Consider the following 26,969-nt stretch of genomic DNA (forward strand, 5'->3'; position numbering starts at 1 on the left):
TGTGTCAGTTTCTTGAAAATTTGCACATCTCCAGGACCATTTTTAAAAACATCTTCATAGTTGCACACAATTCACCATGAAAGCAGAAAACTACAGAATTGATAGGCTGGTGGCAAGGTCTACCATAATCATGAGGGTGTGCGCACTGATAGATCAGAATGTTCAGTTGTCCTGTGAAATTCAAATACAACTCTGCTCCAGTGATGTCTAGTCCTGGCACTGTGGCACCGCAGTTGCAAATGTTTGCTCCAAATATCCTTAATTGGAATCCATTGCTTTCAGTAAATGACACACATCAATCAATTACACACACTCCTCCTTATTTACAAAGTCATAATTTATTATTCTGTGGCACTGAGAAGATATGAGAACTTCAACAAGTGGGCTGCAGCAATACCCACTGTGCCACCCTTGACCAAATTACACAAACTATAAAGAAACTTGCAAGCAGCACGGAGTTATCACTAATGTGGCCCACTAACTTTCACCTTGAGTTCTCTCTTTGTAGAGTTCAGCTTTTAATTATTGAGCTGATCTGTATAATTCTTTGAGCTGAATAAATAAATTTGACCTCTTTATACCAAGCATTTTCAGATATGCAGCTTATAATGTGGTACTGGTTTTCAGTGGAGCCACTGGGGTACCCTAATGAACAAATACAAAACAAGTACAGAAATTATTATCATGTAGAAACTCACCAGAAGGAGACCATGTCCATCAATCCAATTTCTAAACCTGCTTACTCCATTTTTGGTTCATGGGGGAGCTAAATCTAAGCCCAGTTGTATCAAGCAGAAGGCTGGAATCATCCATGGACTGAACAGGACTTACACGCTCACTTACTCTGACTGGCCAATTTATTATTTGCCAATCACACTAATGTAATTCATACACTGTCAAGATGAGGGCAAAAGCCAGAGTACACAAAGAAAACTCTCATAGAAAGAGCAAACACGTGTGCACTGCACACACTACACACCAATGAAGCAGCAGCGCTATCTATTGTGCACTCACACAAATGGCCTGAAACAAAATGACACTTACAGGTACAATAACCTACTGTATATACTGTACATACAAAAAACAGGCTGGGTGCAGTTCAATTAGCTGTGATCCAGAGATACTTACGCCCATAAGAATAAGGCCCAATTAGTTGATGAGGACAGCTTACCCTTCTCATCTTTAGAAATAAATACTTTATTACACCATAAAACTATTCCTCTTACTTGATATTTCAACACACCACTAAGGAATGAACTCAAACACAATTGTAATTTTATTTGTATATTTTTTTTTATTTTAAGAACAGTACATAACAGCAAAACACAACCTGAAAATAACACAGCAAGAATAACAGTGTTCATAGAAACTCAAGAAATTCAACACTCATCCCCCCACCCACCATAGTGACCTACACAATTAGACAGTCCTGTCTAAAATGGTTCTTTTTATACAGTAACAAAGCAAATAAACAAAAGGATTCAGCATACTCCCAGCATGTTAACATCATTATATTAAGGAGTTCTTGCCAAGTTAAAAACAAATTTGAACTGATCATTATGGAGAGAATTTCAGATAATATAGAACATCACAGTTGCCATTGAGTTATAGGAGTGAATTGAGTTTTTTTCACCTGAGTAAATTGTTTTTGTGCTAATAGTGTAATATAGAATATTACAACGCATTTTTCATATCTCACCTAGTATAAGGTGTTAGGAGCGATTTTAAACCTAACAATAAAATGGTTTACGTATAGGACATGAAACCTACCAATGCAGGCACTTGACATCACTCACTGGACAGATCAGCCCGAGTGTGATATTGATAATTTTAGATGAGATATATGTGACCAATGAACAGTTTTAGTTGAATTATGGTGTGTTTGGCACATAATAAAACACATTCCAGTTCAGTAATGACTGAATTTCATTTTTTCAAAAACTTTAATTTCATTTAACTTTAGTTCAATAGCACCCAGTGATAACAGACACTCTTGCAAAGTTCTGCATTTAGTTTGAAATAATTGAGTTCATATTATTAATAGGCTACAGACAGACTTCTAGACTTATAAAAAGTACTACAACCAACATAGTAGGGCCAAACCCAGATATTCACAGTATTATTAAAAAGATAATCCAACTCAACTCTATCAAAAGCTTTGTCTGCAACAAAGAATGCAAGACCCCTGGAGATTCTGTTTATGTCTGTATATATAACATTAGGCGAGTGCTGAAGATCGTATAGTAAGCATCAGACTAAACAAACATAAGCATAAATCTAGTCTGACCTTTTGATATTAAGAGGGATGCACGTATTACTCTTTTGGCTCAAGTTTTCACAAAGATCTTAACAACATTATTGAGAAGTTAAATTGGTATATATGATATACATTGTAGCAAGTTTTAATTTTTCCTTGGAAAGATAGTAATTTACACTTGACAATGTTTTGGTAGAGATTTATATGATCTAGCTTCAATAAATATTTCTAACAAGATGAAGGTTTTATTTTTTTTAATAAACTCCAATGATTATGTATTTGCCGCATTAAAATATCACTGGCTTTTTCTCCGTTGTAATAATGATAATAATATAAATTAATGAATGATAAACTGTTGTGTCATACCACCCCCCACAAGTCAAATGATCAATTGCAGAGTTAACCTGTGATGATGTGGGTTCGCTTCATGCTCCCATCTTGCTTCCGGGAGCCCTTGAACCCATCACCGTCGGTAATGTTACCGATGAGCACAGCAGTGAGGCACATAATGATAATATTTTCCTATACAGCAATCTGGAATATTCCTGAGCAGTAATCAGCTCCGATACCATTCTAGCCAGCAATTTATTTTTTATATGAGACATAAGCGATCTTTTCTGCTCTTAAACCTGCTTTCAGCATTTCTCAGACTGTTCCTGCAGCCGTCTCAGAACAAGTATTGCTCTATAAGAAAATATCATATCTGAAAATGAAATTTATGAGGTCCTCATCAGGTACAGTATATATATATACTGTAAAATGTATTAAACAATAGAAAGAATATTCTCGTGATTCTGAATAGAGAAATTCCCACTTTTTAGAAAGATTGTGATCTATAAGGAAATACTAAACTACAGTCAAAGTATTAGATAGTACTGTATGACAGCAGTTGCTGAGGGCACAGCTATGTCTGGACTTAATACACATTTAAAGTGTCCTGCCATTATAAGCGTATACTTCGGAACTAATGCAAGTACCTTAGCATCTGGTTTACATTTCCAGGCTGAAGTGACTCAAATCCAATTGTTTTACCTCAATGTGACACAAATTTGAGGTTTTCAGGGCTGTGGACACAGAAATCCAATCTTTTCAAATCAAATTTCAGTCATTTCCATATGTGGTACGAGGTCGGATACTTATTAAAATGTGGCCATGTGCCATGAATGACAACAGTCAGACTGGCACTCGTGTTTTTTTTGTTTTTTTTGCCTATATACGTGGCCCGAGTGCTGCCATCATCAGACAGCACCAGCAGCATGACTAAACAGCAATGGAGGAACTTGTGACAACATCTTATGGTTCCACCTTGGCTGGCTCCTTTCTCATTCCCACACTTCTCTCGGTGCAGAAATAGCTGTGAAAACAAATGCTAGTCATTTGGCTTTTGTCACCTTCTTGACCTAATCATGTACAGTCCAGAACAAAATGTGATGCATACACTAGCTCCAATTCCATTCATTTTGTCAGTTTCAGTACCATAAGTAGTCTCACATTTGTATCAAAAAACCTCATATTTGTATCAAGGTGTACATGCATACCGTTTCAGAGGACAGATGCATTCACATTACAGTTAATTACAGGTCACTTGTACTTATGAATATGAACTGCCAAGATAGGCAAATCTGATCTGAGCAAAAAAATCGGAATTGAGCAATGAGGCTTGTAATGTGAACTTGGCCCTGAAGTATAAATTCTCTGCCATAAATATTTGGTGTGTACACATTTTCCAGATTTAATTTTGATTAGTATACATCCACACCACCATAATATACCACCCTTCAGAGACGGACACTACTACATCACTGGCTACAAATGGAACTGTTTTTTTAAATTAAAATTTCCTTACTTCTGGTTTTTGTATCATATTTATTATGCAAAATCTGACCAACCCAGCTTCTTTTCAGACCAAACTGTTCATCCCTTATAATGTACGACTTCTGTAAAAATGCTGTTTCAGCCCTTAAGGATGCGAGGGCACTTTAATTTTCTTCAGGGCATGACTTAGTCCTCAATCACAGTCCTGGAGAGCCGCAGTGGCTGCAGGTTTTTGATCTAGCCCGGTTGCTTAATTAGAAAGCAATTCTTGCCAATAATTTAATTTCATGGCTTGTTAGTGCTTTAACACTGCTATGTCAGGTAATTCTCATATCCTAGATTTTCTTCCCCTTTCTAAGGATATCATCCAAATAATTTGAAGGCTCATCTCAGTCCTTCACTTTCCTTCCAAGTATTTAATTAGATAGATAATTTCTAATTTAATAAAGTATCTATTAAATTAATTAAACCCAATAATGCATGATAAATACACGAGTGTAAATGGTAACAAATTAAATGGAGAAATGCTGGTCTCTTTTGTTATTTGCATGTTATTGCTAATTAGGAGCAATTAAAAACCAAGAATACAGCTGTTTAAGACTAAAAAAAGCAATAAGGGTTCAAAATCTTAATAAGCAAGACTACTAAAGTGAAGCAGAACTGTCACTTGAAGAATAAATGCTTCTTATTAAGCAATTGGGTTGGAGCAAAAACCTGCAGCCACTGCGGCCCTCCAGGACTGTGATTGAGGACCCCTGACTTAGACTAACAAAATTTATTGAAAGATCAGAATTATACCTTTTCTGCCTTCTATAAAAATGTCTTCTAATATTATATGTAAAATGGGAGATTGTTGAAAATTAATGAAAAGTGAACAGCTGTCATTTTATTCCCAAATGAAGGTAAATCTATATAAAATTCTTTTCGCGTTTGAAACAGAAATTACGTATGATCACGCGATATGGAAATTACGCATGACCATTCATCCACGTGACTGTCGAGGAAACTGCCACATTGTAACTTTTTTTTAGTTGGCAGTACTTGATAGTAGAAAACATAAGGAAAACAGCTTTGTGTCTTTCTACATTTTAACTGCGCTGAGCTGTAAACAATGTGAAGACGAGACCTCCTTCAGCGGCCAGGGGTCATGAGAACAAAGTGGATGCTGGCAGGCGCGGAATGTCGGGCTGCTCCGCCGGGTCGAGAGCTTCGCGGTTTCGGGCAGCGTCCTCTCTTCTCGCACTGTTTATGACAGTTCAAGTGTCCCGTCGGCTCCTGGGAGAGTGGAAATCTTTGCAAATGAGTGTAATCTGCGCCATCGAAGCAGGACTCTGTTTGTAAATTGCCCTGCACGACTACTTATTGTCCCTTAAGGTGAGTTCGGGTCACTAAAACCCAGCAACATTCAAGGTTGCTTTTGTGATCAATTATTTTAAGAAGTAAATCACAGAAACATAGTGCAAGGTTGTCAGGCAGAAATTTGGACGATCACATAGAAAATGTAACTTCTATACCACAGCGGTCGTGTAGTGCCTTTCACAAGGGATCTACTACCGAGAGATGATCCAAATACATTTTAGCTGCTGTTAATACTACTTACCTGTTGTGTTATAGCGCCTTTAAAATGTAGTTTACCCGAAACCACTCCAGTGATGCACAATGTATCTTTACTTCTTAAATGTTAATGTTTTACTGTTTAATAACTTATAGATTACATTTTATTTTTTTCCCTTACACTCAGTAAGTGAAGCCACTGGGTAATCAGCTAGTAGAAAATAAAATAGGACCCAGAATGGATCTACAAGGAACACCACATTTAACAGGAGCAGTAGATGAAAAAGAGGAATTGAAAGTCACTGGAAAGTGCCCATCAGTAAGATATGACATGAACCATTTAAGAGCAGCCCCTTTAAGCCCCACCAGATGCTCAAGGCACAATAGCAAGATCTCATCAAAGTATACATTCATGCTCGTATTATCACCAGGTCAATTTTGTCTGTCAACTGGACTACTTGTCATTTTGATTTTAAAAATTATTACAAAAGGTCAAATACACTTTAAAGATGACAAATATACTGTATATTTTGCAAAGTAATCTTTAAGAAGAGTCTACAACTATCCTCCTATTCCTATGACCATTTTATAATCTTCTTTGCTTATACTTTCCATAACAGGGCAGCCATTGCCTAATTTTGGCAGCACTGACCACAAGGCAGGAGTCTACAGCTCATTGCTGGGCACACTGACTCACACCTGCCTAATCTGGAGTCAGTACTTACTATAACACATCTTTAAGATGCACAGGCGAAACACTGAGACACATTTGGTAAGATTATGCAAAATCTACATTGTGGAATGAAGCCCAAGTGTGTAGAGATGTACATCAACAGCGATCACCAATGTGTCGCCACGCTCCTCCATTCACCTTGAAAATGAGTTAATTTCTGAAGTTATGCAGAAACTTTAAAAAGACACAAAACGGAATATTCAAACGCATGAACTGGATTAAACCGGATTGAGATCGTTATACTGTATTATGCATCTTGAATACAGGATCTTTCACCTCCATTAGCTCACTGGAAGCCCAACAGCAAATGGATCAGTCTGTACCTTGTTTTATATATACTATATTTATTAAATGTATAACAAACTACAAAGCATGTAAAACACTTTAGGACTATATTACTACAGCAGTATTCTATATATAAAAAAGAATGACTCTGCCAAAGTAAAAACGGCGCCATGTCCAGCATACCTGTGCATACAGTCAGCGCAGGCAGTAACTGTGTGATTACAGTATCTGCACCACAATACTGTACACTAGCTGTCCTCAACATGATATTCTTATGTTTACGTTTTCTGTGTTAGTGTACAGTAGCAGTCCTCAAAATTATCTTTAGGCTTACATTTTCTATGTTACTGTACAACTGCAGCCCTCCAAGTGATCTTTTAATGCTTATTAGCTCTTGGTTAAAGATCACGGACAATAGGACATCACGTCACTTTTTAGCTGTTGCGCTGCTTACGCAAACTTTACAACGATCAAAATACAGAAGTTTCCAAATGTCATCTGCCATCGTGTGTGCCCCCCGCCTCTCTTCCCTCGTCCACCAGGTAATTCTGCAGACGGAATACCCCCCGACGCCGCTTCTCACCTGCATTGTAAAAACAATCCAGCACCTCCGTCGTCCCCAGGGCTAGACTCTCGAAGGGAATGGCTTTCCATTCGGCGTGCACAGCAGCACAAGCCTCCTTCAGGCATTTCAGGGAAGCGATATCCTCCTGTTTCTCGGGCCGCACGCCGTCTTCCGTTAAAATGTATACCACCGTTACTGCTCTCCCTCGGCTCTTGGGAGACAAGGGATTTTTTGAGTTGCTGCTGAACGCAATGGCCAGGGAATCCTGCCATAAACTGCCAGCTGCGGCACTGTTCGAAGAGTCGACAGGCTGACGGGGTAACGAGGCATAATCGAATGCATCCATGTCCCCGTTTCTCTCTCACCTTTCCCCGCTGACAGGTGATCCAGTAAATGCACAGTTCCCAGCACGCGGGCTCATTACTAATCTTTGATGCCTTCTCAGAAGAACTCTGATATCACGTGGCTCAAACTTCTTCTTTCGCACTTTACTTTTATTTTGGGTTTTCTCGCTCAATCCTGACCTCTACCGTCTGAATAATGTTATGTCTACGAATAGGCGCAAATACCCCGTCAATAATCCGCACCTCACGAAAGTGTGCCGAAGAAATTAGCAGGGAAATTACAGACCCTCTTTTAGCTCAGTCTGAGTTTACCCTGCAATGATTAGACACCCAAAACACAAATGTTCTGTGTCAGGACAGGTCCAAATCTAGCATTCAGTGCTGCTAGATTTGGGATGACCCATGAGCCTTCCTAACTCGTTTATGAGAGTTAACCAGTGTTGCTGGACACATTCGGGCTCACTGTGTCCCTGACTTTGGATTAAATGGATGAGAAAAATAGTTTTTACACATTACTGTATTTACTCGATTGGGTAACTATACTGCATCTCAGGTCAGGGGTCACCAAGCCCATTCCTAGAGGACCACCGTGGCTGCAGGTTTTCATTCTAACATTTTTTTTAATGAGTGTGCTGTTTGTGCTGCTAATTAACTTCTTGTGAATTCATTTTAATTGAATTGCCTTTTTAAGATTTGTTCTCCTGAATTTCTTCACGTTCCTCTGAAATGCTTCATTTCTTTCCTTAAATGGCACCCAAACAGTAATGAAATGTGAAGTGAGGGAGCCAACAGAAGACCAACTAAGTCAGGGCCTCAGACTCCAACCAATTTCACTCCAACCATTTGCTTAATTAGGCACTGATTCTTCTTGTTAATTAAACCTGTTCTTTAATTCCAAGACTTGTTGCTGCTCGTGTGGTACATTAGTAGACATTTCTGAAATTGTTGATTTTCTCTTTCTAAGAGCCCTGTTAAAATGTTTTGGGGACCTGAGCAGATTGACATTCCTGAGACCTTCATCTTTCTTTATTTTCAGATATTGTACTTTGGACACCAGTTGTTTTGGCTCAGTTTGTATCTCTGTATTGTTTGGCTGCTAATTAAGGAAAAAGAAACAATTAAGGGGTCTGAGTCTTCAAGAGCAAATCGATTACAATTAGTTCAAAAGAAGTTAATTAACAGCAAAAACAGGTCACTCATTAAGAAAAGGGTTTGAATGAAAACCTGCAGCCATGGTGGTACTCCAGGTCCGGAGCTGGCGACCCCTGTCTTAGATAAAATAAAATTGTCAAATTCGCTTAATCCAATTCACTATTTAAGGGAGCCAAAGACTACCCCAGCAACGCTGTGCACAAGGCAGGAAGCAGCCTTGGTTCGGGCACCGGTCCATGACAGGCTCCACTTCAGGCAGAAAGAACTTGGAATTTCCAATTAACCTTATAGGACAAGAACAGGTATTCTGGCCAGGGAGGAGCATGGGTTATTATTACCTGGACCTGGACCAATACAAGAGGAACAATGGATGGATTGGCAGGGTGGGCAGAAAGATAACTCTGTGCCCAGCTAGTATAAAATAATGGATGGACCAGTGGAAGCCAGAACTGGGTAGTGGTTCCATCTCCCATGCGCTTGGTGGTAGTGTTCCTTGTATGGGAACCCAGTTGGGACACCTGCAGGGGTGGTAGGGACATGGAGTTCAAGAAGTGCAGCCGTGTAGGGGTCCCTTGGGATTGGTACAGGGTGCTGTCGAGGGAGGACCACCCTACTTTGTCTATGGCATGGAAGTGCTTCCTAGAGGAGACAGAATGGCACTGGAAGCATTCCTGGGTCCAGCATAAAAGGAAGCCTGCTGACACACATGGTTGAGTCAGAGTTGGAAGGCAGTGGGCAAAACTCAGCAGAGGTGGAGAAGGAGGAAGAATTGTTGGTTTATTGTGCCTTATTGTATTATTGTGGCTTATGTTTGGAGAGGTGATTGTGGAGCATGCTTTGGTAGAATAAAAATCCTTTATTTTATTCATAGAGTTTGTGCTGTATTACTGTGTCTGTAGGTTTGGTCTCTCTGGCGCCCCCTTGTGGTCACACCTACAATTCTTTTTGAATGTTCGAAGAAAACCCATACAGATGCAAAGAACATTTGAAATCTACAAAAACTGGCTGGTGTGGTATTTGAACCCAGGATACTGGCTCTGTGAGACAGAAGTGCTGTCCAGTATGCCATTCATTCATTTATTTTCGAGACCTGCTTTACTCATTTTGGAGCCATGAGAAAGCAGAGCCAGACTCTCTGTCAACAGCACCAGGCACAAGGAAGAAAGTCACAATCATGTGTAAAATGTCAAACTTTATTCTCCTACATTTTGTAACTCACTTATCCAGTTCAGGGAAATGAGGAGCTTGAGTCTGTCCTGACAGGTTTGGATACAACACAGGACCCAACCCTAGTTGGGGTACCGGACCATTACAGGGCACACCTGCCTAAATGTAACATGCCCATCTTTAAGATGTGGCAGGAGCCCCCAACAAACATGGGGAGAATATGTAAATTTCACACTGGCAGTGCCTGGACTGGGATGGCAACTTTAAGTTAGACAGTTGTAAAAAACCCTTTTATATGTTCATTTTAATTATTACAATTTGTTTTTTATTGAGTTACCAAGCAGTTCACAAAATTCAGAAGGATATGAGTATAAATACTTGTCAAGGACTGGCATTCCATCTAGGTTTAGTTCAAGTGATGAGTCTAAGATAAGCTCCTGATTTAAAGATTGTATCAGTGAAATTCCATCAATCCATTATCCAACCCGCTATATCCTAACTACAGGGTCACGGGGGTCTGCTGGATCCAATCCCAGGTAACACAGGGCACAAGGCATGAAACAAACCCCGGGCAGGGCACCAGCCCACCGCAGGGCACACACACAAACACACATACACCAAGCACACACTACGGACAATTTATAATCGCCAATGCACCTAACCTGCATGCCTTTGGACTGTGGGCGGAAACCGGAGTACCCGGAGGAAACCCACGAGGACAAGGGGAGAACATGCAAACTCCACACAGGGAGGACCCAGGATGCGAACCCAGGTCTCCGAACTGCGAGGCAGCAGCGCTACTCACTGCCGCCCATCAGTGAAATTAATGAATGAAAATAAATTGAAAATCTAGTAATTAATTAAAATTCAGTCTACTGTCATTGTCCTACTGTATGTTAGGAAAATGTTTAAATTGTACAGTTTGCAGAAAATTAAATTTTTAGTTAAATGTTTATTTTTAGTAATATACAATAGAATTATACACATTTTAGGCATATAAATAAACAATACAAATATAATTTCAAGAAAGCTAAATAAAAATATAATTTTTCAGTTATGGAAGTATAATAGAAATGTTTCAAAAAGTTTATAGTTATCTGAACTACAGAAAACACAGAAGCGTAATTCGCCATATTTGTCAAGGAAATGCATTCACTTCAGAAGCTGGTACTCCTATAATGCTTTACATTTTAGCATTTGTTTGTGGTTTCCAAAAAAAAAATATTGGATGTTAGAACAGCAGGTGACAAAATCAGCGAAACTTCATATCAGCGTACTTGTAAGAGTAGCCGATCCCTTTCCCTGAGGCCCAATCAAGGCCATAACTTGAAGACCCTCCTTGCCCCTTCAGATATTTCCCATTTAAATTGGAAGCATAGCAGTTTGTGTACCACCATGCTCCGCTCACAGTGACCGCACAGTTTTGAGTGCCTTCATCGTTATCATTGTCATATGTGGAGAATGGCTTGTTGTTATGAAGAGTAAGAGAATCACCTTTGAACAGAACAAAAAAATAAGTATGATTTACTATATTAATCTTTGAAAACATCACACTGCATGAGGCTGTCACAGCTCTATAATACCTCACAAAATAAATTAGCCCTGACAAATAACCTAAAAAGAAATGAATGCTTTACTTTGTTACTTTGTACTTGGGATTTATTACAAAAGCTTGGTTTGCGTCTCTGTTTTTTAAACACAGACATCTCTACATTCCTTAGACTGAATGACATACCTACAGAGCCTCCCGTGTATTTTCCCAGGCGAAGTCTGTATAGATCTGTCTCACCCTCCAATTTGAAAGAAGCATAGTTTGCATAGACTTTATTATTGTCAAAGTCTTCTAAATCCACTCGGAGTTCATAATTACCTAAATACAAATACAAAAATGGGGTAAAAAAGGCAGTTTAAGAAAAGTGGAAAGGACAAAAGAACCTACTGTACTGGTAATGTCTGTATAACAAAAGCTTATGAGTACACCTGTCAAATTTCCTTTTTCAGTTCTATCCATCTATCCATTTCCTGAACTCACTAAATCCTAATTGCAGTAGAAGCTTTACCACCTCACTCTGTATGAAATAACGGTTAGTTTTGCAGATTGTTTAGTGTTGCTAACTTGCAAATCCAGCATCCTAGGTTTGAATCCCACAACTTATTTTCACTCCACCTTTGTTTATGTGTGTTTTTTTCCCAATACTCAGGTATAAGTTCAGTTTCCCAAAGGCCTATGCGTTAAGTTAATTAATGACTCTAAATTGGATGCCCTATGTCAGGTTCCCTATTCAGGTTTGGTGATTGCCTTGAGTTCAGTGTTGTCAGGGATGTTTTGGTCACTTGCAAACTTGCATTAATCTAATCACATTTTATGAATTTATCTAAAGTACCAGTAGTTACATCACTGCCAATGCTTGCTGTTATCCTATGCTCACTCTAAGCCAGGCTTTGGAGTAATTCAATTTTGCCTCCAGAAAACACATCCAAGTCAGGCAGAATCTCTATTAGACAGAGGGGTCTCCCTCCAGTGGCACCTAAGAACTCAGACAGGGCTCCCCCATGAGACTATAACTCCTATGCAACCCATTGGGTGCCCAAATGGAAGCTTGATCAGAGGGATGTGGTCACCCAAAGAATGGCCCAGTAGACAGTCTCCTACTGTCCTTCCTTTATTTTGGCTTCATGACCAGGAAAGGGATCACCAACCAAGTCAGGGTGACCATCCAACCCTGCCGTCCATCCATTACAGTGGCCTCCCAGCAGAATAAGTATTTTGTTGTGTTAGGATCATAGGATGACCCTTTTCTCACCTTTATACTCTTTATTATGTAGACCTTAACAAAATGTCCCCAAATCCTTGTTATATCCCTCATATTTTACATTACCTTTTATATTTTTGACCTCAGGTAGGAAGACAGAGTACCAGAACATGCAGGAGAAACAGTTACACATTTATTCATGTATTAAACATTAAATCTTATAACTAGTGCCATAAAAAAAAGAAAGCAGAATGTTGCATTGTACACCTTACATCTTGATAGTGCTAGATGTATAATTTCAGGCATCACATAAACTTTTAGTTAAACTCAGTTTTTTTCTTAGCTAGCACATCGTCTGCATTAGGCCAAGCAGCTTGCCCATCTGAATGTGACCGCCAAGAGAGAGATGGTCTTATCAAGATGATAAAATGGCAGTTAGGGAAATTGAGAGACAAAGCGACCAAACTTTTGCCAATCCTTTGGTTTCCTGTCACACGTCAGGAGCTAATTGGGCATTATGGTGACTCTCCTGATTCGGTAACCAGTCCTGTTCAGCTGTAACTCACCATTCCAATAACCAAAAGGATGAGCCAACTCTATATTTCATACCAGCTCTTCTACATTGGGAACACGGTTGTGTTAGGTGACCTACCCTAGGGTACCCATGGAGACAGTGATGGGATCTGAAAACAAATGTAGCTTATTAGCCACTAGGCCACACAGAAGTTAGGAAATGCGTTTGTGTGATTTAACACACAGCAAAGCAGTCACATTCCGTATGTGACAACCTCACAGGTGGCGCAGTGGTAGTGCTGCTGCTTTGCAGTAAGGAGACTGTGGAAGATTGTGGGTTTGCTTCCTGGTTCCTCCCGGTGTGGATAGCGCTTTGGGTACTGAGAAAAGTGCTATATAAATGTAAGGAATAATTATTGTTATGTTTATATTTTATATATAAAAAAGACAATTCTCTGAATATATGGTCTGTTCTGAAACAGAATGAGGTATAGTGGATCAGAAAGAATTCAGACCAGACCCCTTCCCTCTCTTCACATTTTATTGTGTTACAGATGGAAGTTTAATGGATAAGTTTGCCATTTCTTCCCATCAATGTACACTCAATAAATCTTAGTGACAAAGTGAAAGTATGGGTTTAAAAAAGTTTATAATTTAAAAAAAAAATCAAAATCTGAAATCCCTCATTTCTATAAGTATTCAAAATATTTGCTCTTGCTCTCCAAAGTTCTGTCAAGTGAATCCTGTTTGCTTTAATTATCCTTAAGATGTGTCTAGAACTTGATTGGAGTGCACATGTGGCTCACAGAATTGACTGGACATCATTTAGAAAGACACACACCTCTCTGTATAAGGCCCTACAATTCACACTGTGAATTGGAAGAAGTTTAGAACCACAAAGACATGTCCAGCCAAACTGAATAGCTTGGCAAAGATGGGCCTTGGTCAGGGATGAGATCTAGAACCCAATGGTCACTCCAACAGAACTTTACTCTGCATAAGACAATATTAAGCTGAAATTTTGCAATCACCATTATCTCTAAGACCAAAGTTGCACCACCCAACTATTCAGTTTGCATAACTCTACTTCAAAATTATTACCATTTCGAGTCAGAATATGAATGTTTTCATTTCCAAGCCAGAACTCAGATTGCTGTTTTCCAAAGCCAAATTTGTATGGATTCCATTTTCGATAGAAATCCACTGAGCCATCCATGCGTCGTTGAAAAACCTGTGATGATCACATTACGGAGAGCAAAAAACTTAATAAAAAGACTTGTTTACCTCCTTCATGACAGTAAGAAATTAAACATCATTAGAAAATAAATCATTTTTTTACTCACCATAATTATTTAATTACAGAATTTTTTGTATTAATATAATAAAATGGATAAATAGCCTAAATAGCATAACACATTTGATGAAAACTGATACGTCCAATTTTCTGCTAACTGAATTAAGTCATATAGCCTTTAGCATTTTTAGTGTGAGAATACTTACTGTCCAGCCTCCACCCTCGGTGTCCATGTCACAGTAGACTGTCACCGCTTTGCAGGTGTCGGAGTACACTGTGTACCAGCCACTGATTGTGTGTCCCTGCTCGAGATGCTGCAGGCAGTTCCGGGCACCTGTAATGGGAAGTAGAAAAGATTCCTACAGGATGGCTGTAGCCTGATCTCACGTCCACTTGTTTGATGTTTAAAGACAAAAAATGAAATTCTTTTTTAGGTTTACATAGCACATAAGTTAGTGAGTTTACCATTATTATTAAATTAACATGATTTTTGCACTTTAAAGAAATTCTGCTTGATTGAAAAATGACTTTTATGAGGGTTTTTGAGATTGCATTTATTGATTAACTTTAGTGCAAAAACAGAATATGTGAAGTATAGAAGTAAAATGATGGTCCACATTCAGGAAAGAGCTTTATAAAATACTACATGTCTAATATATATACAAACTCATTCAGAGTCACCACATGGCCATACCCTTAAATCCCCTAAGATGACATTCTCAAACCCCGTGGTGCATGTTGAATGTAAAAACTGTCTTACCTATCTGACAAAGAGAATCATTGAAGGTTGCGCAGATTCCTGTGCACATAAAAACAAAAGAAAGATTTGAAATACAAGGTGCATTTATTTTTAGGATGCCATATTACAGTTTAGAATGTAACAGCTCTGAATTTAGAGATACAATATTGAATAAATGCAACAGCAAATAAATTCAGCTTTCATTTTCACATATGCACGTATGAGTATGTGTATGTAAGTATGTATGTGTTTATAAGAAAGTTTGTGCAAGCAAGCCTGTGACGTTTTTATCTCAACATTCAATACATATTGTAATATGTTAGTTAAAATAAGAACAGTAGATGGCGCTAAAACTACAATATTTGCCTCAACAGAACTAAAAGAAAACTGAAAAACTTTTTTTCTAATCCATTAACAAACAATTTTCATTTGTTTCTGCTGCTACACTTTTTAAACTATCAGGTCAAGCCATTTCCATTAGCCAGGGTGCAATAACATAACTAGACAATTTTTTCACCTTTCAATTCATATATTTGTCAGTTAAAATGCAGTGTATACAGTGCAAAAGATGTTAAGAAGTGAAAATTTTACAAGAATGGTGCAGTGAGCTTATGCAGTGGCAGAGAAGTACGTAAGAGTTGTACAGGATATGTATGAGGGAAGTGTGACAGTGGTGAGGTCTGCGGTAGGAGTGACAGATGCATTCAAGTTGGAGGTGGGATTGCATCAGGGATCGGCTCTGAGCCCTTTCTTATTTGCAATGGTGATAGACAGATTGACAGACGAGATTAGACAGGAGTCCCTGTGGACTATGATGTTAGCTGATGACATTGTGATCTGTAGTGATAGTAGGGAGCAGGTTGAGGAGAGGTGGAGACATGTTCTAGAGAGGAGAGGAATGAAGGTCAGTAGGAACAAGACAGAATACATGTGTGTAAATGAGAGGGAGGTCAGAGGAATGGTGAGGATGCAAGGAGTAGAGTTGGCGAAGGTGGATGAGTTTAAATACTTGGGATCAACGGTACAGAGTAATGAGGATTGTGGAAGAGAGGTGAAAAAGAGAGTGCAGGCAGGGTGGAATGGGTGGAGAAGAGTGTCAGGAGTGATTTGTGACAGACGAATATCAGTAAGAGTGAAAGGGAAGGTCTACAGGATGGTAGTGAGACCAGCTATGTTATATGGGTTGGAGACGGTGGCACTGACCGGAAAGCAAGAGACAGAGCTGGAGGTAGCAGAGTTAAAGATGCTAAGATTTGCACTGGGTGTGACAAGGATGGACAGGATTAGAAATGAGGACATTAGAGGGTCAGATCAAGTTGGATGGTTGGGAGACAACGTCAGAGAGGCGAGATTGCGCTGGTTTGGACATGTGCAGAGGAGAGATGCTGGGTATATTGAGAGAAGGATGCTAAGGATAGATCTGCCAGGCAAGACAAAAAGATGAAGGCCTAAGCGAAGGTTTATGGATGTGGTGAGAGAGGACATGCAGGTGATGGCTGTAACAGAACAAGTTGCAGAGGATAGGAAGATGTTGAAAAAAGATGATCCACTCTTTCGATTCCTAATGGGAGCAGCCGAAAGAAGAAAGAAAGAAATTGCAGACGGTAGCTTTAAGTGAGCAGCTTTAAGTGAGCCTAGTAGAGTTAAGGAGTGAGGGTTTTATGACAGTGTTTCTATGGTGTTATCACCCCTGAAATTTATTAGATTAGATAATGCCTTTCTGGGCTGCTGAAATGTTCTTCCAAGCTACACTGAATTGGTTGATGATTTCTGTAGCCATAATCATAGATTTTAGTCCAGTAGATTCTCTTTTTTTGTGAATATCTGACTGCTTTTTATATGTGTAAGAAATCATAATTGGGAGCAATAAATCATGTATTTATTATAACATGCCTTTCACATTTATATGTATAATAATGTTCTTTATATCTATCTATAGCAGTGGATACCAAACTCGATCCTGGGGACACACTGTGGCTGCAGATTTTTGTTCCAACCGACTTCCATTTTTCATTGGAGTCTTAGCCTAATTAAGTGAGTCATTATTTCCCACTTTCTGTGTTTTCGAGTCAATGTAGAAATTACAGACTAAGTTTGCTAGATTTATATTAAAATGTAATGAGCAGTTATATGGGGAATATGTAGGTTTTTTTTAAGTCGTTAACAGTACTTTCAGTATTCTGCTTTTCCAGATTTTCTGGTTATTTAATTAATTATTTACTAATTAGAAAGTCTGACACTGAAGTCATTGCTGCTTTTATCATCCCGGGTGTCTGCTATGCTGGTTGCTAATTGTCACTATTAGTGTATAACGAAGGGAGCAAACTACACAGGAAAAGGGGAAAGTAATAAGAAATCAACAAAAGAGAGAAACAGTTATTACTTTAGAAAAAAATAGAAATATTTATAAAGGTCTTATAAACGTAAAAACCATACTGTTATGTTTTTCTGAATGCAAAATAAGAGAAGATTAAAAAATACCAGATAATTAAATGAGCTCAGTTGTTATCGATTATTATCACTGATTGTGAATCTGGTTGGAACAAAAACCTGAAGCCACCGTGGGTCCCCAGGACCAAGTTTGGGAACCACTGATTTACAGTATTATATAGCGCATTTCAAATGTATTTACATTTATCTATGTATTATATCATACCTTTCATGCTTACTTGTATACAGTGCCTTTCATATTTATCTCTTTTGTCATATCAAGTGATTTCTGACACCGGAACAACTCATTCAGACTACATTTGCAGACCTACAACATTGTGATTATTCATGACCAAAAGAAATTTTAAACCATTAACATTTGAGAATGTAGATAAATGATTGAAGAAAACTGAAGTTATAGACATACCCAGTCCTTTTTTTTTTGTTTTTAATTTTTTTATCACACATCACATTTAGTGATTGACTTAATAGTGAACTTTGAACCCACACTCTTAATATTAAGAGTGCAATGCCATCTGAGCATCACAGACCACTGAGCATCCAAAACATAACTTCACTCATTCAAAATAAATAAATAAAGTGTTTTTGCTCTATCATTCAACAAGCCTGACTAGATAATATGCTAGAAAACACATTTTCATGAATTATGGTAAAGTGAATTTAGATAGCAGATAACACTCAAGAAAGTACCATAGAGCCCTGAAACTTATCATAAGCACCATGATGCTGAAATTAACCAAAGATTAATGCATTTTGCTAAATTGTTGAACATATCATAATAATCTGTAAACCAGTCAAAGGTCACTATAGGTACATTGCAAGTGGTGACATATACTCCTTAGAAAAAGGTTTTTAAGTGTTTATTTTGTACATTCTACTATATCTTAGATTGCAAAAACACAATTGTTGAAATTACTACAAACACTCTTCTCTAAACAACACATCCTCTGCAAAACACCCCTTAAAGAGCTTGTGAAATGGATACTTGTGTTTATTTTTATCTCCCCCTTTTCTTTAATCTGAATATTTGAGTTTTAGCCCTGTTCAGACCATTTTTAAACAAACTGCTCAGCTTGTGGAGCACAGCTACTTTGGTGATGTACTTGGAACAATTACTCCACTTCAAAAGGCAAACCATTTATGAATGCTTAATATTGATTGGGCTAAATCAAATTAAAATTATCAAAAAAACTTTATTTTCCTTTTTCAAGAAATTACTTACCTTCTATCCAGGGCTGAGTGCACTAAAATAAAATGATTTGCCTTCGGAAATGAAGGCTGCGTTTTACCTTGGCTTCCTTTGTCTCCTTTGTCTCCCTTCTCTCCTTGAGGACCTATCTTGCCGTAGGTACCTTGATCCCCTTTCTCCCCTGTACCACCAAAAATGACCACCATTAAGATTCAATTCTGTGAGTAGTAGGCCCACCATAACAATTTCTACTTTACTTCAACATTAGCTCAGTTCTCAATATGTTTCTTGTTATTTTAAAGTGAGGTCCCAACATTTCTACAAGGATCACTCAAATGCAAGTAAATTTCTACACAATCACATTGAAGAATACGTGTAAAATGATGGTGCTTTATTACAGGTGTTAATGATAGTGACTGCTGTATACATTATCTGTTTAGTCGGGGCTGACGGGCCAGGAGCCTATCCTGGCAACATCAGATGTCAGGCAATAACTAACTCTGGATGTGCTGCCTGGCCATTGCAGGGGACACTCATGCACACACTCCCACTCATTCTCAAATATAGGGCTAATTCAGGGTCACCAATTAATATATCACTCTGGATAAGAGATTATCTGGAGAAAAATAAACACAGATACAGGGGAATGTGCAAATGCCACACAGTTACTGGGTTCTGGACCTGTGAGATAGCAGCCATAACCACTGCACCAATAGAGACAGAAGTTTCGATATAAAGAAGACAGATGTTTCCAGGTAAGGCAGCAATATTCACTGACCATAGAACCAGAGAGTGTTGATGTGTTGCTTTTTGATTAGAATTTCCCTCAAGTCTGTAACAACATTGATCCTATGAACCTAAATACTGTGGTGTTTCCATGCCCCCCTTTGTTTGATTTTAAATTGCCAAGTGCTCACCTTTAATCCCTGGAGCACCATTTTGTCCATTGCTTCCAGGAAAACCATTTTGTCCAGGTGTACCAGGTGTGCCTGCAGACCCAGGACATCCCTGCAAGACTGTGAATTTTTCAGAGCCCAAGTTGAGCACTTTTACCTCTGCGGAGAAGATTCAATAGACAGTTTATGCATGATGTATGTTCAGAGTGGCTTTCAAGTCTTTTAGGCTAACCATTAAAACGGCTTTTCTCCAACACATTTAAACATACATTCTTGTTTGTCACTGTTCCACATACCATTAGTTAGATATACAAGTAAGAATTCTATTGTCCCCAGTACACATGATAATACTAATAGTACTGCTACTATTACTACCTTAACACTTCACACATACCTGTATTTTAAGGTGCTAGAAAAACTTGCCCTGTTGTAACACATTTGAATGAAAAAGTTAAATAAGTTAAAAAAATAATAGCTTAAATAGTCCAAACAGTTACAAAAGTTCTCGCTGTACTTTTGCAACCGAGCTGTTAGTCCAGACTCAGCACACATGCGTCACTGTGAATGTGACTCTGCTTTTATGTTTGTTCAAAATATGACAAAGCACAAGAATGAGCAACAAGACACATAGTCTATGTTTTATTGTTATTTAAAATATTCATTATATCCTAACATTTTATCTTTCATGCAAAACGTCTTTGAAAACAGCACTTCTTATACTCACCTGGACAACTGGTGCCACTTTCACCCAGTACAGCAGGAAAAAGTAGAATAATGACCAGTGTCGTCTTGACCACTAGAAGCTGCATGACTGAAATGACAATATAATCTCAAAGCATAGATCTTCTGAGCGATGCCACCAGCTAGGAGGAGGAGGAGGAGGAGAAGGAGGAGAAGGAGGAGGAGAAGATGGGGAATTGCCTTTTCTACATTAAAAACATTTTCAGTCCTATGCCTTGTTTATTGTAATGTTTCTCATCACAAACAATTCATCATCTTCATGACAGCTTATCTGTGTTTTCCCAAAAATGAGTCCCAAGAGCATAGGCTTTGCATTTATGTGTCAAGGAGATAGGAACACAGCAAACCTTTTAAGAGCAGAAAACTTTTAAACATTTTTCAGGAAACGTTTTATGTTCTAAAGTCTGTGATATTTCACTATTTCAGCAGGAAAACAGAATGTTACAAGTACTGAGTTGTAGTATATCTTAAAGAGTGCTTATACTTAGGGCTATTTCTGGGCATAGGCTGTCTGGACAAGGGCCTAGGTCGCACTGTAGTGGTCAAGGCACATTTCTGAGATTCCTATCTTTATTTTGTTTAGAAAAACATTGTCCGGACCAGATCAGTAAACAAAGAAATGTTTATGTTTTGCGACGTAGCAGCGCCTGAACTGTCTGCACTATGCACAGCACAGTCTGCATACACTAGTGCAAGGAGCATGCCAGGCATCTCGTGCATCATGCAGCCTCCTTACTACTTGTATGCCATCCATGTAACAGTGAAGCAGAGCCACTTCACCTCCTACAGTTAGCCACTGCCAGGACCAGGAGTCAGGACCCACCCCCTGGTCTTCCCATGTGACATGCAGCCTTCCAGACAGATACAGTCCCAGTCCTCTCCTCTTCCTCTTCAAGTGCGGCACAACACAGTGAGTGAATGCCAACCCAGGTGCAGTTCTGACAATTTCCTCCTGTCATTGCTGCTGCTTAGCTTGTTCCTTGGGTCTGGAGGTACTAAAGTGGGAGAGTACACCTGAGGAGAGAAGGTCTTGGAGGCAGGAGCATTGGCACATTTCAGCAAGAACACTATGGCCACTACAGATATATCATATGAAGATATTATAAGTGATTTTGCTGCAAGAAAGTCAAGGCATTTCTGATTTTACAAGACTTTTGTAATGTTAAGTCCTTCAATTTATCAGTGACGTGTTTCTAATGTTATTTATTTATTGTACTTCCTTATTCTATTTAAGGTTTTCTATATAAGGTTTATTTAACTTATTTATCAGTTAAATAAGTTATTTGCATGCAGAGTGGTAGGGGTGGCACAATGGCGCAGTGGGTAGCGCTGCTACCTTGCAGTTAGGAGACCTGGGTTCACTTCCTGGGTCCTCCCTGCATGGAGTTTGCATGTTCTCCCCATGTCTGCACAGGTTTCCTCCCACAGTCCAAAGACATGCAGGTTAGGTGCATTGGCGAACCTAAATTGTGCTTGGTGTGTGTGTGCTGCGGTGGGCTGGCGCCCTCCCTGGGGTTTGTTTCCTGCCTTGTGCCCTGTTTTGGCTGGGATTGGCTCCAGCAGATCCCTGTAGTTCGGATATAGCGGGTTGGATAATGGATGGATGAATGCAGAGTGGTTCTATTTTGTTATTTTATTTATACATATAAGTTATGTATGTATTGGTACATACACAATTTACATGCAAGAGTTCTGTTTTTATAATGTTACTATTTTATCATTCTATTTACATTTATTTATTTTTAACTAGCAAAATACCCGCGCTTCGCAGCGGCGAAGTATTGCTTTAAAATTTTTATTAAGAAGAAAAGTAAACCTTTTTAAACTGAGGGAAAATATAGCAATAATTATTTATTAAGGATCTCTTTGTATACCACGTTGTCAGTTCGGCCTTCCGGTTGTAATATGACCAAGCTGTGCGCTGAGCTTACTCTTGAGCATGCAACGTATAGTTGGCCATGTGAAAAGCAATCTTACCTCAAATCAATGCCAACCTTTTGTAGGGTCTGTCCCTAAGACTTATTAATTGTCATTGCGAAGCAGAGCCTTACTGGAAATTGGAGGCGTTTGAATTGAAATGGGTTTCATCGATAACTTCACATCCAGCTTTTGAGAGTTTAAACATTCATAAACATCAAAGTGTCCACTACTCAAATCATCACCTGTGAATCTAAGATGTTTAAGAGGCATTGGCAGTTGTCCAAAGGTGTAAAATATTTGGCCATTTCAGTACACTTGAAAGCGACAACCGAACAATTCAGCGGCAGCCATCAACTCACATGGTGAAGGGCTTAAGCATTTCACTCTTATAGTGCTCCTGTGTAGTATAATTATGTCTTGTACCGTCATTAGTCCACACCTTGAACCTGTCACAAGACACAATGTTCCTCCAGATATCAAGAGTGAGCCTGATATGGCCATGCAATGTGTAATACAGAGAATGGAAAAGGCAGTCGCCATCTCCGGGCATGGAAACCACTTGGTAAGTGACAGTTCTTTGATCGATGGTGATCACCTCGATAGACATGTTAATGGGGGTACAGTTGGAACGATAAAGGAAATGGGTACCTGAACAATGTAAACTAAGTCTAAAATACCTACACAATAACTGTGAGACTTGCCCGGACACCATCAGACCGACACTGCATCTTTATGCAAAACACCTTTTATTTGTCGTCCACACAACACAAGTATAATCACAGTCCTGCACAACTCACAGTGCTTTAGCCCCAGTCTCCCTTCTCCTGGGCCTTCTCTCGCCTTGTCCCTGGGCCACCTCTACTCTCTCTCCAGGAGCTTCGTCCTGCTCCTGCTCCCGACTCCAGCTCATTGATGGGAGGGAGGCGGCCCCATTTATAGTCACCCGGATGTGCTCCAGGTGGTTCCCAGCAATCTTCCTTTGACACGCCCCTGTGTGGCGGAAGTGCCGGCTGTCTTTCCGGAAGCACTCCGGGTGTCTCTTTTTCCTTCTTCCCCCCAGCACTTCCTAGTGTGGCGGAAGTGCTGAGGTCCCAAGTCCTCCAGGCATGAGGACGCTCCCTGGCTGTCCGGAGGAGGCATGAGCCCTCCTCCTGTCCTTCTGGGCGTCCCGGCTGGGTACCACCCCCAGCCACGTGCCACAAACTATAATCGTAATAAACAAACAATAAAACAGCAGAGAAGCCGTGGATTAAATAAAAAGGCTGCAGTTATCAGCAGGGAGACATGAATACAGTGGCGAAGCAAGGAAAGGAATGAAGAGACCGGAGCGACGGACAGCCTTATATAGGCAGGCAGCCAACTACGTGGGAATCGTGACTGACTGACTGACTGACTGACTGACTCACTCACTCACTCACTCACTCACTCACTCACTCACTCACTCACTCACTCACTCATCACTAATTCTCCAACTTCCCGTGTAGGTAGAAGGCTGAAATTTGGCAGGCTCATTCCTTACAGCTTACTTACAAAAGTTAGGCAGGTTTCATTTCGAAATTATACGCGTAATGGTCATAACTGGAACCTCTTTTTTGTCCATATACTGTAATGGAAGGCAGCAAGATGGCCGTAGGAGACGGAATTGCGTGTCGCGTCATCACGCCTCCCAAGTAATCACGTGAACTGACTGTGAACTTAGTACGTTCAGTATATGTTCAGTATCTGATAATAATTTTAATAGTGTTCTTGTTACTGTTGTAAGAAGACGCTATATAGCGCCTGACCTGACACAGATTGGACACGGGAGGCACGTGTAAAATAAAAGAAATACTTTTTATTTTCTTCGTCTGTGGGCTATTCCTTCCTCATACCCACAGACACAACACTGTCCCAAATAAGGCACACCACTAATCCACCGCACTTTCTCTTCTTTGGCACCACAACTCTTCCCAAGCAACCTTGTCCTCCTCCACCCGACTCTGGCTGCTGAGTGGTGGTCGCTGGCTCCTTTTATAGTTCACCCAGGAGTGCTCCAGGGGCTGCACCCAACTCCAATTCCCAGGGAGCCCTGTGGGAAACCGAGGCACCGGTTCAACCTCTGGGGGGCGGCCATCTAGCGTCCAGGGGGAGGTATTGCACTGTCCACGGCTGCTCCCCCTGAATATAGTGTGCAGGGGCGTCCCGGCTGAGCATGGACGCCAGCCGCCTGCCACACTGTATGAAAATATTTTTGATTGACTGTGAAATGTGGTGTTCCTCCCCCTCACATGACATTTACTGAAGGCCATCTCCTCCCCTGACCACCCTCTAATGGTGCTGCCACTGCTGTGATCTTCAACACCTTCTTCCAAGTGGCTCTAATGATATTTTTTCTGCTGTGTTTCATGCCTGCTCATTCATGCTACCAACTTACGTCACTCAATTGTGGTCAAAAGTAACATCATCTGCGCTCACCAGCCCAACTCTGTGAACTGATCCAAGCCAGGATTCTCCCTGAGATTAATGGCACTGCTGCTCTTTAGTCACGTGATCGTCTCTCTCCCTCTCCCATTCACTCACTCACTCACTCACTCACTCACTCACTCACTCACTCACTCACTCACTCACTCACTCATTCACTCACTCACACTGACATACACACACACAAAAACTCTTTCACAGGTCTGTGTGACCACACCAGAATTCTGAATGTCAAAAAAACAGCTGGCTGTATGTTTTTTCTTTTCCACTATTTAATAATAAATGCTAATAGTACATTTTATTTATATAGCACCTTTCCCATGCTCAAGCTGTTTATGTTTATGTATGCCAAACATAATGAGCAAATTGATGTTACTATCCATCCATCCATTGTCCAACCTGCTGAATCCAAACACAGGGTCACGGGGGTCTGCTGGAGCCAATCCCAGGGCACAAGGCAAGGAAACAATCCTGGGCAGGGTGCCAACCCACTGCAGGAAACACACAAACACACCCACAGGCCAATTTAGAATTGCCAATCCACCTAACCTGCATGTCTTTGGACATGCAGACACGGGGAGAACATGCAAACTCCACGCAGGGAGGACCCGGGAAGCGAACCCAGGTCTCCCAACTGCGAGGCAGCAGCGCTACCCACTGCGCCACCGTGCCGCCCTTGATGTTACTACATTTCACTTAATTAATAGGAAATGACTTCCTGTCAGTCAAACCCAGCTTTGCTTTTCTATCCAATCTCCATCCCGATTGATGCATTTTTGCTGTTATTCTATGTTTGAAGATCCCTTACAGTTAAACTCTGTTTTGGACATGAATAAACAAAAAAAATACATAGTGCACTGTTAAAATCTTTGATTTTCATATATCAGTAATCTCTGATCAGTTTCATTTTATTTTATTTTTTTTTATTTTATTTTATATATTAATCTTTTTGCTGCACACAGGAGATGTATTTCCTTCAAGCTACATTTTGTAAAGAGGTTAACCCATTGTCTGTACTGCTTGTTACTCATGAAGGGATCTTCATATACCATATAGTGCATTCAGAAAGTATTCAGACCCCTTCACTTTTTTCAGAATTTGCTATGCTGCAACCTTCCGCTAAAATTATTTAAATTATTTTTTTCCCTCTTCAAGCAACACTCAGTATCACAAAATGAAAACAGGATCTTAGAAATTCAGTTTTTCAGTTTTCATTTTTAATATATTTGCAAAAATGTCTAAAACTTTGCAAAATGTGATGAACGTGAAGGGGTCTAAATAATTTCTGAATGTACTGGACATGTTCAAGTTATATGTGATTGTTATTTTCAGAAACTGCCTATTTTTGAAATGTCAAATAGTTTTTTGTCTGAACCAGGAAAATGTAAACATGGCCATTTTTCATTTATTTTGTGAAACAATTGATGCAAACACCATACTTGTTATTAATGCTAGTTTCATGGCATTTCATAGTGTTCATAGTGCAGAATCTGCTTTATTAAATGCGACAAAAAATATTCTATTAACCTTGGACTCGGGTTCTTATGCATTTTTAGTTCTGTTGGATCTTAGTACAGCATTTGACATGGTGGACGATGGCGTTCTGTTAAAACGGCTTGAGTGTGAAGTTGGCATTCAAGGCCGTGCATTGAAATGGTTTGAGTGTTTTCTTAAAGGTAGATCTATGTCTGTTAACTCTTTTAGGGCAGCTGTCGACAGCAGGGTTTGAGGGAAGAGGAGTAGATGGTGATAATCAGCTGTGAACGTCGAAAAAACTCACTATTACATTATAGGTAGACCTTCTTTGCTAGGAGGACTGTTAGACTCATTGATCTGATGTCAGATTTTTGCATGTGCGTGAGTAGCATAGAGCAAACATGTAGAATGGCATCAACATCAGGCAAGACAACGAAGTGAATGCACAACGGTAAACACTCTGTGAGTACTATTTATTTATTATTTTGTTTTTCGTGTATTATCGCTGAATCAGACTGGTTCATCGAACTTTGATTTGAATGCAAGAGATCTGGAAATCGACAAAGAAAGACGGGTAGCTGTTTAATTTCCAGAAAGTGCCTTTCAGCGTATGAGTGATGAGACAAACAGGTATGTAATAAGTATGTGAATTTACATACAGTACT

At 39.6% G+C, this 26,969-nt stretch overlaps 2 protein-coding genes across 3 annotated transcripts in view; both read right to left on the reverse strand.

The window, feature by feature from the left end:
* The window catches only part of si:ch211-1i11.3 (mitogen-activated protein kinase kinase kinase 5), a 97,769-nt gene extending 90,009 nt beyond the window's left edge, over positions 1-7,760 (reverse strand). For both annotated transcript variants that reach the window (XM_028819736.2, XM_028819735.2), the window contains exon 1: positions 7,228-7,760. In XM_028819736.2, coding sequence (XP_028675569.2) covers positions 7,228-7,555 — 328 coding nt within the window. In that variant the 5' untranslated portion in view covers positions 7,556-7,760. The remainder of the gene's footprint in view (positions 1-7,227) is intronic.
* Positions 7,761-10,804: 3,044 nt separating this feature from the next.
* LOC114665271 (ficolin-2-like) lies at positions 10,805-20,588 on the reverse strand. The gene is made up of 8 exons (XM_028819738.2): positions 20,432-20,588; positions 19,729-19,866; positions 18,912-18,992; positions 15,193-15,231; positions 14,639-14,766; positions 14,240-14,369; positions 11,608-11,742; positions 10,805-11,366 (listed from the first exon to the last, which is right to left on the reverse strand). Exons 1-8 carry the CDS (start codon positions 20,514-20,516, stop codon positions 11,125-11,127), a joined length of 978 nt encoding a protein of 325 aa, XP_028675571.1. The 5' UTR covers positions 20,517-20,588; the 3' UTR covers positions 10,805-11,124.
* Positions 20,589-26,969: the final 6,381 nt, after the last annotated feature.

The sequence above is a fragment of the Erpetoichthys calabaricus genome, chromosome 14 (assembly GCF_900747795.2).
Source record: "Erpetoichthys calabaricus chromosome 14, fErpCal1.3, whole genome shotgun sequence".
NCBI lineage: Eukaryota > Metazoa > Chordata > Cladistia > Polypteriformes > Polypteridae > Erpetoichthys > Erpetoichthys calabaricus.

Coding starts and splice junctions, on each gene's coding strand:
- LOC114665271 (XM_028819738.2), bottom strand. CDS start 20,516: ATGCAGCTTCTAGTGGTCAAGACGACACTGGTCATTATTCTACTTTTT. Junction 18,993..19,728: donor TGGTGCTCCAGGGATTAAAG/GTGAGCACTTGG, acceptor TTGGTGGTACAG/GGGAGAAAGGGGATCAAGGT. Junction 14,767..15,192: donor TGATTCTCTTTGTCAGATAG/GTAAGACAGTTT, acceptor TTCCCATTACAG/GTGCCCGGAACTGCCTGCAG.